Source organism: Vulpes vulpes, chromosome 15, assembly GCF_048418805.1.
Source record: "Vulpes vulpes isolate BD-2025 chromosome 15, VulVul3, whole genome shotgun sequence".
Lineage (NCBI taxonomy): Eukaryota > Metazoa > Chordata > Mammalia > Carnivora > Canidae > Vulpes > Vulpes vulpes.
The window spans coordinates 89609729-89625370 of NC_132794.1; the positions used below are offsets into that span (position 1 = coordinate 89609729).

Consider the following 15642-nt stretch of genomic DNA (forward strand, 5'->3'; position numbering starts at 1 on the left):
CAGAATAAAACATATATAAAACTTCAAGTGATTTCTGATACCCTTTAATAAAATATTAAATGAAATCAAATCCTTCTAAACTTGCTAGCAGACAAATCATGAAATGCCAAATGATGAAGTTGAAAGTTCTTCTTCAGCCTAAAAATCTCCAGAAACTGCTTTTGACTGATGCTGCTAACATGACAAGAGGTCAGTAGTATGAAATTTGACATTAATATCTTAGCCTTATTCGTCTTCTCTGCCTCAGTGTCAAACAGGAACTAGATATCTGCTCAACGAGTCAATTCATGAGTAAATGAGTATTATAAAATACTAGCCTATTTTTATTCTATATGAAGGGTAACATAAAACTTATCAAGTAAGTTCTAAAACCTTTTGGGCAGCCCAGGTGGCTCAGCGGTTTACCACCGCCTTCAGCCCAGGGCCTGATCCTGGAGACCTGGGATCAAGTCCCACATCAGGCTCCCTGCGTGGAGCCTGCTTAATCTCTCTGCCGCTCTTGCTCTCTCTCTGTCTCTCTCTCTCTGTCTCTCATTAATATATTAAAAAAACTTTAAACCTTTTCCTTTCTTTTATATACCGATAATGTAAGAACTAAATTAATTATTAAATTTTAAATTATCTGTCTTTCAATCATGCTTCATAGCTCAAACATCACCAAGTACTTTAGCTAAAGTATGTGAACATGTGCAGTAATTTTGAAAAGAAGAACGGGGGATGCCTGGGTGGCTCCGTGGTTAAGCACCTGCCTTTGGCCCAGGGCATGATCCTGGAGTCCCAGGACTGAGTCCTGCATTGGGCTCCCTGCATGGAGCCTGCTTCTCCCTCTGCCTGTATCTCTGCCTCTCTCTCTTTCTCTGTCTCTCATGAATAAATAAATAAAATCTTAAAAAAAAAAAAAAAAAAGAATGGGAGAAGGCAAAGGTCACTGCCCATGTTGAAAACATATCCTTCCCTTTTCCAATGGAACAAGAAAATTTACAATAGCCTCTAGTTTCCTATAGGAACAATACCATTTTACTATGCCTAAAATTCAAGATTTTCATAATGTAATCTGGATTTACTCAACCAACCTTTTCCCTCAAACACATACTTTCTTCTTCAATTACATATTCTAGAGCTAACAAAAATATATTAGAACTTCTTAAACTCAATTTAGACACAATGTGAGCACTCAGAGCTTTTCTTAGAATCATTTTTAATGAGGTGCATGGTGGCAGAGACTGTGGAGTGTCTAACTCTTGATTTCAGCTCAGATCCTAATCTCAAGGTCATGAGATGGAGCACGAGGAGTCTGCTTGTGATTCACTTTTCCTCTCTCTTTGCCCCTCCCCCTGCTTGTGTTTCCTCTCTCTAAATAAATAATAATTTTTTTATTTTTTTTTTATTTATGATAGTCACAGAGAGAGAGAGAGAGAGGCAGAGACATAGGCAGAGGGAGAAGCAGGCTCCATGCACCGGGAGCCCGATGTGGGATTCAATCCCGGGTCTCCAGGATCGCGCCCTGGGCCAAAGGCAGGCGCCAAGCCACTGCGCCACCCAGGGATCCCCTAAATAATAATTTCTAACATGTACTTTACTTATTCTATTTTTTAAATTATCACATTTCTGAATTAACAACAAAATGTGCAAATAGGCCTCTAAAAAAAAAAAAAACAGAGCTCTAGCAAAATGAACTAAGGCAATTCTTAACACGTGCCTTCTATGCAACCAAGATGGTCTCCTTACTATCCAAACACATGTTTAGACTTTGCCTTCATGCTCTTTCCCTTGAGTTAAATGTCCTCTCTTCTTGTTGCTACCTCTCTAAAGTCTACATATCTTTCACAAGGCCCAACCTAACTCTTGCCTAAGTCTGACCCATAATCACCTTTACTTTTCATAGTACACCTGGCAAACTATGTTTCACTTAGCACTTCTTTCTATACTGTCTCTGAATTACTCTTAAATTTTATCAGTATAAATGTTATCTCACTAAGTAAGCTATTAGTTTACTGACAGCAGGGACAGTGTCTTTTGAAGGGTACAGGTCAGTTGTTCTGTAGAATGTCTTTCCATATGGCTAGTGTTTTCTCATAATTACAGAGTTAGGGATTCTTGCAAAGAATATCAAAAAGGTGATATACCTTCTCATCATATCATATCATATCAAGGAATACATGATTATCCACGTTTTATCTGCTTATGTTATGTTTGATCACTTTGCTGAAACAACAGTCTGTCAGTTTCTCCACTATAAAGTTAGTATTTTTCCTTTTACAAATTTTCTTCTTTAGAAACAAATAATTAAATCCAGCCTACACTTAAAGGGACAAAAGTCAAGTTCTACCTCCTAGAGAGAAAAGTATCAAAGAATTTATGGACATAAACTAAAACCACCAAAACAATTAATTCATAAATATTTGGGAGAGATGCTTTGAGGCTATGTAAATACCCAGTTGTACATTAAAGTCTCATCTATTTATTTTTTTTTTTAAGATTTATTTATTTGAGAGAGAGAAAAGGCAAGCAAGGGGAGTGAGAGAGAGAGAGAATCCTCAAGAGGGAGAGAGTCCTCAAGCAGACTCCTCAGCAAAAGCAGACCCTGATGTGGGGTTCCATCCCAGGACCCAGAGATCTCAACCTGGGCTGAAACCAAGAGTTGGATGTCCAACCGACTGAGCCACCAAAGCATCCCTCATCTATTTATTTTAACACTGATTAGTAGATCTTGCCTACAGCAATTATTACTGTTGTATTATAACAGTAATTTGGGACACTATCATTTATTTATTTGATATTTTACCATTCTTTGTCTAGTGTGAAACTAAACAGAGTAGGTAACCAATAAATACTTGTAAATGTAATCAAAGTTCAAGAAACCTTTATAAAACCTTTATTTTAAATAAAATGAGATAGCAAAAGGTAGGTAAGTTCAAGGCAAATATGTTTTTTGGCAATTGTGCTGTTCTTATGTCTTATGTCTTGATTGATGGCATGGTAATAGAAAAAAATTAACTACCTCACCTCTACTAAAACTGGGAAAACTTCCTGGAGAAAAGTGAACAACAGTTGTAGAGTACCTCAGAGTTTTAAAAATGCACTCACATTCATCATTTAGAATTTGAGAAGCTCTCTGAAGGGAAAATCTTCAAGATAAGGGAGATTTAAAAAAACTTCTGAAGTTTGTGAAAAAGTGCTATTAAACCAGGAATTCAAAAATCAGACATAGAAACTAAGTAAGGCTAACAAGGAAAAGCAAAAGTAAAGACAAAGAAGAAACAGATACAATATAAAACTAGTCTGAGTCCAGTGCAAGACTTTAAATCAGGGGAAAAAGTTGATTTAAATACATGGCATGAAATCAAGACGATTTAGACTACATAATAGTACATGGTTAAAATAATGAAAACTGTCATTAAAATAAGCATTAAGCGGTGGCCCAGCAGTTTAGCGCCTGCCTTCAGCCCGGGGCGTGATTCTGCAGACCAGGATCGAGTCCCACGTGGAGCTCCCTGCATGGAGCCTGCTTCTCCCTTTGCCTGTGTCTCTGCCTCTCTTTCTTTCTCTCTCTCTCTCTCTCTCTCTCTCTCTCTCCGACTCTCATGAATAAATAAATAAAATCTTTTTTAAAAAAATAAGCATTAAGAATGGACTTGTAAGACTATGCATTGAAGGTGAAAAATGAATAGAATCTTCATGTACAAATTCACTCAATTCTTCATTAGTCACCTCCATTTTCCTAGGGCTTTAACAGTATTCTTAACCCAATATATTTCAAAAATAGTTGCTGAAGTTCTATATAATGCTAGATATTTCAGAATATACAATAATTAGATATGGTCCCTTCCCACAAAAAAATTGCTTTCCAATTGTAAAGGTAAAACATTTAATGGAAAGGAAAACTTTTCATACACATGTGAAAAGTTAAAGAGCAAAATAAGGCAGATGGAGCCGAAAAAAAAACATAAAGAGTAAAAGCTACAACAGTCCAGAGAAAGAAGAGATCACTATGCAATGATATGCTTAGGAAAGGCTCTGAAAAAATAAAGAGCATAGGCATTTACAATGGGCCTTCAGGAATTGGGTAGTGGGTGAGATTTAAACAGAGCTAAGAGAAGGCATTCAGAGCAGAGATATGAGGCTGAACAAAGGTATGGGGATGAGATTATGAAGGTGCTTTAGGGAGAGTGAAAATCAAGTAAGATTGTAATAAAAAATAAATGAAAACACAGGATATAAAACGTAAGCCGAGACTGAGATGTGAAAGGCTTTGAATGTCAACTTGAGGAGCTTGAACATTTTCTGTACGCAATCCGTAAATAAACAAAATTTCTGGGTAAAAGAGTGATATAATGAATATAATATTTTAGAAATATCAACCTTGTTTTTGACACGCATAATAAGCAGTATACAAAAGGTAAGGCAAATGGTAAGATTCCAAGGTATGAAGAACAATCCTATTTTTCTTTCACTGTTACCATGTTTGTATGAAATTCAAGCTGCCTAAACATAGAGTAGAATAGATTACTGTATTAAAAGAGTAACCAAAGACTCTCCCAAAGTGATACATAAACAATGGTTTTAGAAAGTAGAGAAAATGCAATTGCACTAAAGCTTAGAAAGTATTTGGAAAATATAAGCCACATGCCTTGTTAATTGCACTCTTAATTCAGGGGGGAAACAACAACAAATCATATCAAAGTGGCAATATGAATGAATTAACCATAAAAGTGTATTTTTTACCCACACTGGAACTATTGGTTCATTTCACTGTTAGCATGTAACAAAACTAAAGTTTGGTCTCTTCTCTCATTACCACAAAAAAAAGTAAGCCCCTCTATGCTCTCCATCTCCATTCCTTAAAGACAATTCCCTTAATCCTCTCAGACAATTCCCTAATTCTCTTTTCATCTATATAAATTTGTCTCACTGAATCTTATTCACTCCTTAATTGCACTTTAAAATATTAAATTTAGAAATTTTCTGAAATTGCTCTTAATAAAAGTAAGATCCTTAGCCTTTACGTAGTGCTAACTGACAAAATATTTTACACACATTACTTCTTAAAAGCCTCACAGAAGCAATGCACAATAAGTATTATCATCATCCATATGCTATATAGAAGCAAGTCCAGAGCCACACAATTATAAGTGATAGAGCAAGGCCTGCAACACAGGCTTTCTAAGTCCAAATTCCATATTCCCTTCACTATAGCATTCAACTTCATGATGTGCCAAAAGGTGTATCTTATTTCCCAAAATGTATGTTATTACTCTGTACTATATTTAAGTCAATACATCTTGTTTTTAATAAGGGGCTTATGCCCAAGAGCCTATTACGGGGCCATTTACTAAGAAGACCTAATTATGTTTAAGATGTTCATGATGATGATGATAATTGTCACTGGGTGAAAAGTGATAACTAAAGTATAATGTTTGCAAAATTGCTAAGACTATACCAAAAACATTTTTGCCTTAAATTCTATAGTGCAACATGCAACAACAAAGACAATATGGGTTGATTTAAAGATATGTGACGATCAAAGGGCAGAATAGGGCATTCCTACTCTTTAATTCTACCAAGGCCTCAAATACTGATATATTTCAGAGCATCTTATTACCAGGGAGACATAAATCAAAAGGAGCTCAGCTAGGAGTAATAAAACAGATTAGTGTCTGGAAGTACAGACTTTAAAGAAAGTTTTAAAAGAACTAAATCCAGGTAGTCTAGATTTAAAAAAAAAAAAAAAACAGCTTTGAGGAAACTATTTTTTGAAGCTGACACACCAAAGACAGAATTATTTTGAAGATAGATGTTTTTAAAAACGCAAAAAGGAAATAACCGTAAATATTTGAAGAATATTTATAAAAGGAAAATTCAGGATAAATATGCTGGCAAAAACCTATGGGACAGAGACCTCTCTCCCACAAGTGTGGTAAAAACTACATTCCTAGAGATATCTAATACCAGGTTGGACAAAACAAGAAAAGGATTCCATATGGAAGGATCCTATACTAGCCCCTGAAGTGGTGGGAGGATTGAAGATGACCTCTTAGATCTTTTCCATTTCTGATTTTTTTTTGTTTAATTCTATGAAGTTTTATAGGGCACAGCCTTCTGCCAATTTCCTTTCTCCCCATGATGCCCACTTTCTCCTTTCACAAAGGGAAACAAATTGTATGCTTCATTTTAAGCAGATCTCATGTTCTCAATAAATTGGTAATATAATCCTAGGTACAAGTTGGGGGATAAAAAGGCCAATTCCTGTCATTTATTATGGTCCTTTTTCCCCCCCAGTGGTTCTTGGGGGCTCTTACAAGTTTTTTTCACAAGCCAAAGAAGTGGTAGTTCACATGGATTCCAAGAAGAGCTGTTTCACCAGGAAAACCATTAATATTCTCCCTTCTCTTCTCATGTCTGATCACAGAGCTGACAGTGACCCTGGGAGCTATAAGGCCCTGGGTCAAATTACCATCAGAGCTGCTGTTCAGGATTATCTTTTACCTTTCAACATTTTATGCTGAGTGACAGCAAAATCTATTGCAATCCACATTTTTATGGCAATGACATTTACCTTTGAAAAGACATAGCTTTAAACTCCTATACACTTTGGCAAATGTTGTAAGAGTAAGTCTTATTCACGCTTTAAACTCAAGAAGCCTCAGCCTTGCTCTCTTTCTCCATTCTGGCACTTAAAAAAAAATTTTTTTTTTCCCAGTCATCCTTGAAATAGATCCCACTATCTCTCCAGAATCTCCATTCAGTGAAACTCCAGAATATACATCAGCATTTCCTCATTTTGCTGATTTACAAGACAAGATGTAATAAACTCTATGGAGCTCTAAGAACCTGTCCTTGAGCCCTTTAAAAATAAAACTGAGGCTCACTTATGAAAAGGGACAGCAGGGCAGAGATAACCCTCCAAGAATGGACACCAAAGCCTCTTTTATACAATCTAAACAGTCTTGGTAGCTGAGGACCCACCAATTACCACCTGGACTATCTAAAAGAAATAGGTCTCCTTACCCACAAAGAAGATTCATATATATTAACACTACATCCCTTCAACAAAAATTTTAAATACCATTTTCATTTTTTTTCCTAGTAAAAATGAGACTGTTCAAACCTAAAAATATTGGGCTCTCGCACTGGCATATGATTAGGAGTTTTCAAACCCCTTCCAACACTTAACTCATTTGATCCTGACAAGAATAAAGGCTGGCATTTACAACCCCATTAAAAAAAAAAAAAAAAAAAAAAAAAAAAGACGACTCTAAGATTAGGCAACCTGAAGGAGAACCTCCTGTGGGGATTTTCAAACCTTGGCCAACAAAGGTTCAATCTAAAAGGGATTATTCAGAAAACTTTAAAGTGGATTTCACAAGAGACTGTATCATCCATACCCTCATCTCAGGAAAGCAAGAAATAAGAAAAACAGAAAGGCACTTTTTTCTAGAATTTTTACAATGAAACGTGACCCCGACCCATTAGTAGCCTATGAACCTGTCTGACATTTCTCAAGAAACCCACTGCATCTTCTCCCCATTGCACTGGCCAGCAACTGTTCCGCCTGCCAGATCTCGGCCTCGGAGCAAGGCGCGCGGCGAAAGGCCGGCAGCCGGGACGGGGACAAGCTGGGGACCCCCTCTGCGTAACCACGCCCGGGGTCCCCCACTCCGGTACCCCCTCGCCCGCAGCCACCAGCTTTACAGAGGAGCTTCCACCAGACTCCCCTCCTGGCCTGCGACCACCCCCACCCCACCCACCCCGCCGCACACACAGCGAGGGCTCGCTCCTATCCTCAAACTTCCCCACCCCGCTAGACTGGAAGCAAGTTTCTCACCATCCTCATAGTTTTTGAGATAGTAATCCGGACCGGGGCCCCCACGGCTTTTCGCCGGGTTCCTCAGGTTCTGGAACTGCAGGAAGTCGGTCCTTTTGCCCCCGAAGCGCAGAAAGGCGGGCGAAAGTCCCCGAGCCAGGGTGACCAGACGCTTGGAGCTGCAAGGGTAGAGAAAGAGAGAGGAAAGGATCCGGGGGGAAGGCGAGGGGGCGCGAGGCACCGACCAGGCCCTCTTCCCACTCCCCGCGAGCGACCTGGCCGAGGCTGGAGGCGGCGTCCCCCCCACCCGCCACCCCCCACCCGCCACCCGCCACCCGCCACCCGCCACCCGCCACCGCGCGGGCCCGGCATCTCGCGTGCGCCCGGCTCCCCGGGCTACGCCTCCCGCGCCCGGGCGGCCACGGCCCCCTCCCTCAGACAACCCGACGCCGCTCGCCAAAGGTACTTCTTTCCAAACCGTTAGTCTGTTTGTGAACACAGCGCGGGGGGGGGGGTGCGGGGGGGCACTTTTGCTAGGAGCGCGGCTAAGGCGCGGCTGCCCAGCTCCTGCCGCCGCCGGGAAAGCGCTCCTGGCGGAGACGCGCGGCGCGCGGACTGCGGGGTCCGACTTCTGCCAAACCTGGAGGCTGAGAGCCGAGGCCAGCCTCCGCCGCCGCAGGGGCACCGCAGCCCGCAGCCTCTGTGGATAAGGTGAAACCTGCCTCCTCTCTCAGACCAGGTACCTGAGGTCTAGTTTGTGGTGGTGGTGGTGGTGGTTGCTTTCCCTTAATGCTAAAGGTGATTTTCCTTTAACATTATCTTGTAACAACCGCGTCCACCTCCCAAACCCTGGACAAGAGATTCCCGGGGTAAATCCTTGCTTTTCTGGGAACTCTCCCCCTCCCTGCCTTGCGCGGTAAAAAGCAGTGTCTCTTCGGTCCCTTAAATAACTCAGCCTTGATTTGAGGAAAGGTAACGTACTCCTCTCCAACTCTCCGAGTTCAATTCCCATCTTTTTCATTCCTAACGTGGGGCCCTTTGGAAGCAAGCTCTGGGGAAAAAGTGAAGTTTGCCGAAACATGGAACCTGCTTGTCGGAGGATATTCGAGGAGCACCAGAAGAAAAGCATTTACATTTATTTAGGTTCAGGATTTCCATAAATAAATATTTTTAAAAGCCAAAAGCTACTTCAGGGCGGGGTAAAGAAGGAGCAGTGCAAATACTCTCAGTACTAAGGCGAGCGACTGTTAAATTCTGGATCTATCGGTTATTTTTAACGCTTTGCTGGTTCGGGTTCTGAAAATCCAAATCCAAATGTAGAAAACACACGGGATCATATCGGAGGTGGATATGAAAGAAAAAAGCCGGGGCTGCAGCTTCGGAGAGCCGCTGACACAGTGGAGACCACCCGGGGGAGCCCAGTGGCCGCGAACATCGTTCAGCCGAGGGCTGCAGGACTGCGCTCCAGGACGCGTGCAGTCAGGGCGTCGCGTGGGCCGGTGGCTGGCAGAGGAGCCGTCCGCGCCAGTACGGCCCGCACAAAAGGCATTTCCAATAACCGTCCATCCGGAAGCCTGCACAGCCAATGCAAATGCGCCCCGCCACGGCTTCTTCCCCGAAAAGCTGCCTTCCAGAATCTTTTTTTTTTTTTTTTTTTTTTTGCAGCATGCATTTAACAAGACGGTTTTAAAAAGAAGGAAGGGAAAAAGCCCGTAGGAGTCCGCGCAGCTGGAGTAGTGCTAGGCAAGTGGGGCGTGTATTTCGGAAAACCCCCGTCGCCCCCAACCAACCGACAAGCCCAGAGACGCGCTCTGCTCCACGACAGGACTTCCGAGGAGGAAGCCGGGCCGCGCGCAGCTCTTCCCGCCTTCCCAGCGGAGGCACCGCCAGGAACTGAAACGGCCGCAGCGGCAGTAGCAGCGGCAGTAGCAGCACCACCACCAGCCACTCCGTCCTCCCGCAATGCTGGCTCCACGTGGAAGGAGCGCTCCACGTGGCGCCTCCCGCTACCTGCCGCGTCCAGTGACCCGGCTGAGGCCCCGGCAGACCGCGGCGCTGAGCACGGCAGCAGCAAAACGGATTTCTCCGGGAGTGAAAGATACTCACGAAAGACGCGCGGCGGACGCGGCCTCCGAGCAGAAAAGCGGGACTGAGAGAGCGCTCGGGGCTCTTCGGGAGAGCCCACAGCTGAGGATCCAATTTGGAGGGAATTTTTAATAACTCAACACTTGAATTCGACATTGCAGACGATTTATTTATTTTTTTTTTACACTGCAACTCTGTCCCTGATGGGAAGGGATCGTAGTTGCCTAACTGCTAACCAGCAACAACCCAGGAAGAGAGTGAGCCCAATTAGATTACAAGCCCTTGAATAAGGGGGTGGGGTGGGGGGGTCCACGATCACAAACCACCCGGTTTGGTGATCCGCTGGTGCCGGGTTCAGACCTCGGAAAAATCCCCGGAGTATTTCTAGTACCCTTTCGGCTCTCCTTATATACCCTATGACTGGAGCGAGAATTTTTTTTCTTTAAAGAAAAACTAAACTATGCAGTTACCGCAGGAGATTTAAGGAGGAGGGACTGGGGGGCCATTCGGTCTATAAAAAACGTCTAACAAAGTCCTGCAGTCTGGAGAGGACAGCGGAGGATATAAAAGAAAACTTCAAAAATCCGATCCAACCTGCCAACCGCTCAGTCTCTGCTTAAATTCATTTTCTGTCTTGGAGTGGGAGAGAACTGACAAATCGATCTTTCCGTGGAAAATTCCACTTTCGTGCGAGCCCGCTTAAACACTCACATGCACACACAGGCACACACACACGCATACACACCCATTCCTCTCGGGTCTTTGTTGCTCGAGACTTTTTCTTCGCTTTTGTAACTGCCCTGAACCTCTTGTTTCTTTTTCAGAAGGAGACAGGGAGGCTAATTGTGGATATATGTAAGCACAACATTTTTTCAGTCATAACTGATAAGTTTCTGAAATGCCTTCTGCATTGCAAACATGTGCATCTTAATAGAAAACATTGCTTTTCTCAATCACCAGTTAAAGCCTCACAGCAAATATTCCAGGAGGAGGAAAACCTCTTTTCTTCTCTTTGTGAGATCCGCTTGATTTTCTTCTTCTTCTTCCCCCTTTGGAATGGGGGATAGGAAGGGGTGGGGGTTGTTACTTAAAAAAAAAAAAATGATCCATGGAAGCCCCTGCCTTACCTTAAGAAATCGAGCCAGCCATCATGAATGATGGACGGATCCAGCTGCAGAGAGAGGAAGTTCTCATTGACTGTCCTGACTGGGTTCTTGGTGCTCACATCAAGTAGAATCAGGGTCTTTTCCTTCAAACCTGGAGCTCTGTCTACAGGCAAGGGTCTCCTGTCTCCAACTTGGGAGGAAAAGGAGAGATGGAACAACAGAGCCAAGAAGAGAGCCACCGGGGCTAGGCACGCAGGGGGGCGGGAGTTGCTGGAGGGCATGGCTTCAGGGAAGGCACAGAGCACCCTCATTAAATCCCTCTGATTTAAACCTCTCTTCCTACAGGGTCTCACTGGTGACTAATTGTCCTTATCTAAAGTGTGTGTCTGTCTGCCTCCCCCCACTTTTTTTTTCCTTTCCTTTTTTCCCCCCTCTCTCTTTCTCTCTCTCTCTCTCTCTCTCTTTTTTTTTTCAGTGTTTTGGTGCTGGTGGAGCGAACTCACGCCCCTAGCCAGCCTTCTCAGTGACTCGTGCCAAGAGTACTCGTTCACCAGCACCGCCCCTTTAAGAGATTTCGACTGCAGACATTTTTTAACTTTTTAAAGGTAAGGGGGTTGTGGGGGGGGGGGGTGGAGGATAGAGGCGGGAAGTAGGAGGAAGGGGTGGCGTTGTACCCTCCTGATTTAACCCTCTAGGGTCAGGAAGCAGAGAGAGGGACCGAAACTGTACGGTTGTAACGTTTTGGGTACGGGGCGGGACGTCTTGTTTTTACTTCCCTCCCAGCGAGGCTCTGGGGAGGGCCGTTCTAGCTTCAATCCCGACACGAAAGCCCCAGCGCCAGCCCTGGGCGCGCTGGAGTAGAGTGCGCACCCGCCGTGCGCGGGTTTCTCCTGACAGCATCAGGCATTTCTTCCGTTCTGGGCCCTTCCCTAGGAGTTGAAGGAGCAGGAATAAGAGTGGTTAAGTTGCAGGGGGGTCCTCAGCGGCGACTGTGATTCCTGCCAAAGCATAAGAGTGCAGATGGAGACTTCATGGACACAAGTATGGACCTCTGCTATGCGTAGAGCAGCCACACAGAGCATCCTCTGACCTCAGTAGGGGAAACGGTAGCGAGAAGGAATACAGAGTGACCCGGTCAAAGGGCTTATTCACTGGTAGGGGCAAAAGAGCTCAGGCTGGTTGCACGTGGCTCTGTTCTGCCTGCAACCACGGAAAAAATGTCAATATATGCTGACTCAGGACAAGTCAAAGCAAACTGGTCGGTGCTTGAATAGTCTGCGCGGCGCGGTGCTGCGCCCATCTGAACCACGGCGTGGCCACTCCACTGTGCAAGCAGACTTGCTCTTCCAGGCCCTCCTTGAGGTCGACCCTGAGGTTATCCCTCTTGCGAGGGAAGTGCGCCTTTATAGTGCCAGAAAGGAACAGAGTAACACAGTTGGGTTTTCAAACTCAGCCAGGAGTCGCAGCCAGTGTCCGCCAGGAGTCGCGTGATGCACCACCCGCCCTGGCTCACTGAGCCCCACCCACACCACCTCTCAAGCGGAGCCATGGATCCCAAACTTAATCAAGGGAAAGAAGTCGGGCCCAGTTTCCTGTGCTCAGCAAAGTTGAGGCCCCACATTGAGATTCTTTCTGGAACAAAATGGGCCTTTTATTTGGCAGACGAAGATAACTACTTTATGTATTGTGGGTATGCATGAACATCCCAGGGCCTCCGGATATCAAACATGCAAAATGCAAAGGTTTTCCCCAAAAGTGGATATGCAATGGCAGTCTCAGAGCCCACAAACACTGAAATGGCAACCTGTCTCCCCTCTATACCCCCAGACAGGATGAAGGAATTTGAAAAGGGCTGGAATGCATGACCTTCAACTGAAGTTCTCTGAGGAGCTTCTATCAAACTAAGCAAGCAAGTAATATGGAAGTTAGGTTAGGTTAGACTGAGAAGTGCCACTAAGACCTTCTAGAAGTAGGACTGCATAAAATGAGGACACAGAAGAAAGAAATCCAAGGCATATTATTTAAAGATGATTTTAAAAACCAGAATGTTATATGCTGAAGTATTAGATGTGGGCTTCAGCCCTTAAGGCCTGCCCACTTCTTTCCGTTCCTGAAAGTTTCTGACACGCCTAAGTCCTTTAAAATATGTGTGTGTGGGTGTGTGGTATGGTATAAGTTCCCATAGAAATTAACTATAATTTTAATATGTGCACTGAGCACCTCCTTGAACATGAATAGCCTGGTGAGCAAAGATTCTTATTTATCTTTGTATCTCCAGACCCAGGCACTTAGCAGGCACTCAATAAATGTCTATGAAATAAATTAATGGTAAATCAAAGCATGCTTAACACACTAAAATCATATAGTGCTTTCAAGAAAAATATGGAAAAAAATAAGATTTTTTTTTTGTCATGGTGAACTGTTTTTTAGGTTTCTGTTCAGTAATTTGTTTTCCCAGCTATTAGCATTTTCCTGGTTACCTCCTTCAGGAAGTACTTATCTTACAAATTCAGAAGCCATTAGTTAGTTCATTTGCTGTATTCAGAATTAAAATCGATTATATATGTTTAACAAGGAGTCAGGTTTTCCAAAGGCCTAAACACCCACTGGCTTACAATTGAATGTACTTTTAGAAGCCACATTAATTGGGACCAGAGGACAACCACATAAATGAAATACGTCACTCACCCAACTAGATGTCTATAATTAATGTACCTTTCAAAAATACCTACTCTTGGGACTAAGGATGAACTTGGGTATGATGAAAATCTGCCTCGTTCTTAATTTTACCCATGATTTTTGCTTACTTACTCAACTATTCTATAATTGTTTGGTGTCCTAGTTACTTTAATCAGTATTTAATATTCTCATCAGAACCTGTATAGTGGTACAAAAATCAAAACCAACAAAACAGTGTTTTGTTTTGTTTTTTAATTCCTGATGAAAACCATCTTCTTTAGGCCAGCCATTGAAATTCTATAGTCACATACAGCCTCAGGACACCGAGGCAAAGAAAGCCATTTAGTAACATTTAAGGAGTTCCAGATAGCCCTGGTTGACTTCAAGATGACCTGATTGTTTGCTCCTTTGGTCTAGTTTGGATAAAGATCTTCACAAGGCTATTCTTTCCAAATAGCCTCCTCTCCCTGTAACACAGTTTTTGTCTTACTTCCTATCTAATCCTAAATTATATGTTATAAGTAGCTCATTATTAATCTGTATATTAGATTAGTTTCTATCCTGGTTTCTATGTGCTGAATAGCAATGACCTGTATCTCTGTCTTAAATTGTAATTTCCTAAGAGATAAGAACTGGGGCCTATGTATAAAATGTGAATTTCTGGGAACTAGCTGCATCTCCTTAGAAATTCTCTTCCTGATGTTACCGAATAGTCCTCATAGATAAATTCCTTTGATATCTAGGAGTCTAGGTTCTCACACCTGTAAGAAATCTTGAAGATTGGGATCCCTGGGTGGTGCAGCGGTTTGGCTCCTGCCTTTGGCCCAGGGCATGATCATGGAGATCCGGGATCGAATCCCATGTCGGGCTCCCGGTGCATGGAGCCTGCTTCTCCCTCTGCCTTGTCTCTGCCTCTGTGTGTGTGTGTGTGTGTGTGTGTGTGTGTGTGTGTGTGACTATCATAAATAAATAAAAATTTAAAAAAAAGAAATCTTGAAGATTAACTCATTCAATGGTTTTCTAGACTATGACTATGGGATTTCAAAATAAACATTAATGGGGAAGAGCTGACATATATTTGTCAACTTATTTTGTCTAGCAAGGACCTTAAAAAACATCTATCAACTATTTATCACTATTATTTCCCAAAAGAAAAAAAAATAGCACAAAAAAAAGCTGAGATGGTATGTCAAAAATAAAAACCAAGTGTTTCAATAAATTTAATTTCATGAAAAATCACTATAATATTTTTTATCATTTCATCTCAGACCAATAGAGATATGCCAGTGACCAATATGGGTACCAGTGCTAATCACTGGGGCTAATGCTACATCCTGTGTTTATGGCCAAATTCTACTTTTTAGTATACAGTATCTTATTTGCTTCTCACTCTAGGATTCTATGCCATCTTACTGCAAGATATACATGCTTTTTACATGCTCTCTTTCTATTAAACATTCAGAGCTACAGTCATTTCTATACTTGTTTTCCCCTTCTGGAAGATTTATACCAAGATGTCAAATAGCAAGAAAAAATTCTTGCCACAATAATTGGAACTGGGAAGCATGAAGCTATAGCAGCCAACCTGCTGTCTCATCACTGTGTATGTACTTGTCCACAATGACTACTATTTATTGAGACCTTGTGGTCCCATGATGATATTCAGAATTACACCTATATTATCTTATTAAATCTGAGAGGTAGGTATAAATTCAGTTATATACCTAGCTTCTTTATGAGAAAAGTGACTCAGAGATGTTAAGCAACTTCCTCATTATATACTGCTAATAAGTGGCAGCAAGGATTGAAACCTAGGACCTGACTCCAAAGCCTATGTCAGTGTTCTTAACCAACACACTCTACTGTAAGTGGCTAAAATACTGCATACCCCTTAACAGTTTGTCATTGTACAGTGGAAAAAACCTTAGACTAGGAGTTGGAAGACCTGAGTTTAAGTACTGATTTTGC

General features: G+C 42.5%; 1 protein-coding gene and 1 long non-coding RNA gene across 5 annotated transcripts in view; one reads left to right on the plus strand and one right to left on the minus strand.

The window, feature by feature from the left end:
* HPSE2 (heparanase 2 (inactive)) overlaps positions 1–11550 on the minus strand; it is a 635705-nt gene extending 624155 nt beyond the window's left edge. For 2 of the 4 annotated variants that reach the window (XR_011997530.1, XM_072739739.1), the window contains exons 1-2: positions 11017–11520; positions 7826–7983 (exon numbers count right to left, since the gene is read on the minus strand). Coding sequence is in view for 3 of the 4 variants with exons in the window: in XM_072739739.1 (XP_072595840.1) it covers positions 7826–7983; positions 11017–11306 (448 nt within the window). In the remaining variant the exon portion in view is untranslated. Of the gene's footprint in view, positions 1–7825; positions 7984–8547; positions 9379–11016 lie in introns of those variants that run through there. The other 2 variants (XM_025991733.2, XM_072739738.1) reach the window with 2 other exon arrangements.
* LOC112914682 (uncharacterized) lies at positions 8274–14665 on the plus strand. Its single transcript, XR_003233915.2, has 3 exons — positions 8274–8543; positions 11471–11600; positions 11929–14665. It is a non-coding gene; the product is annotated as an uncharacterized lncRNA (long non-coding RNA).
* The last annotated feature ends 977 nt before the right edge of the window (positions 14666–15642 follow it).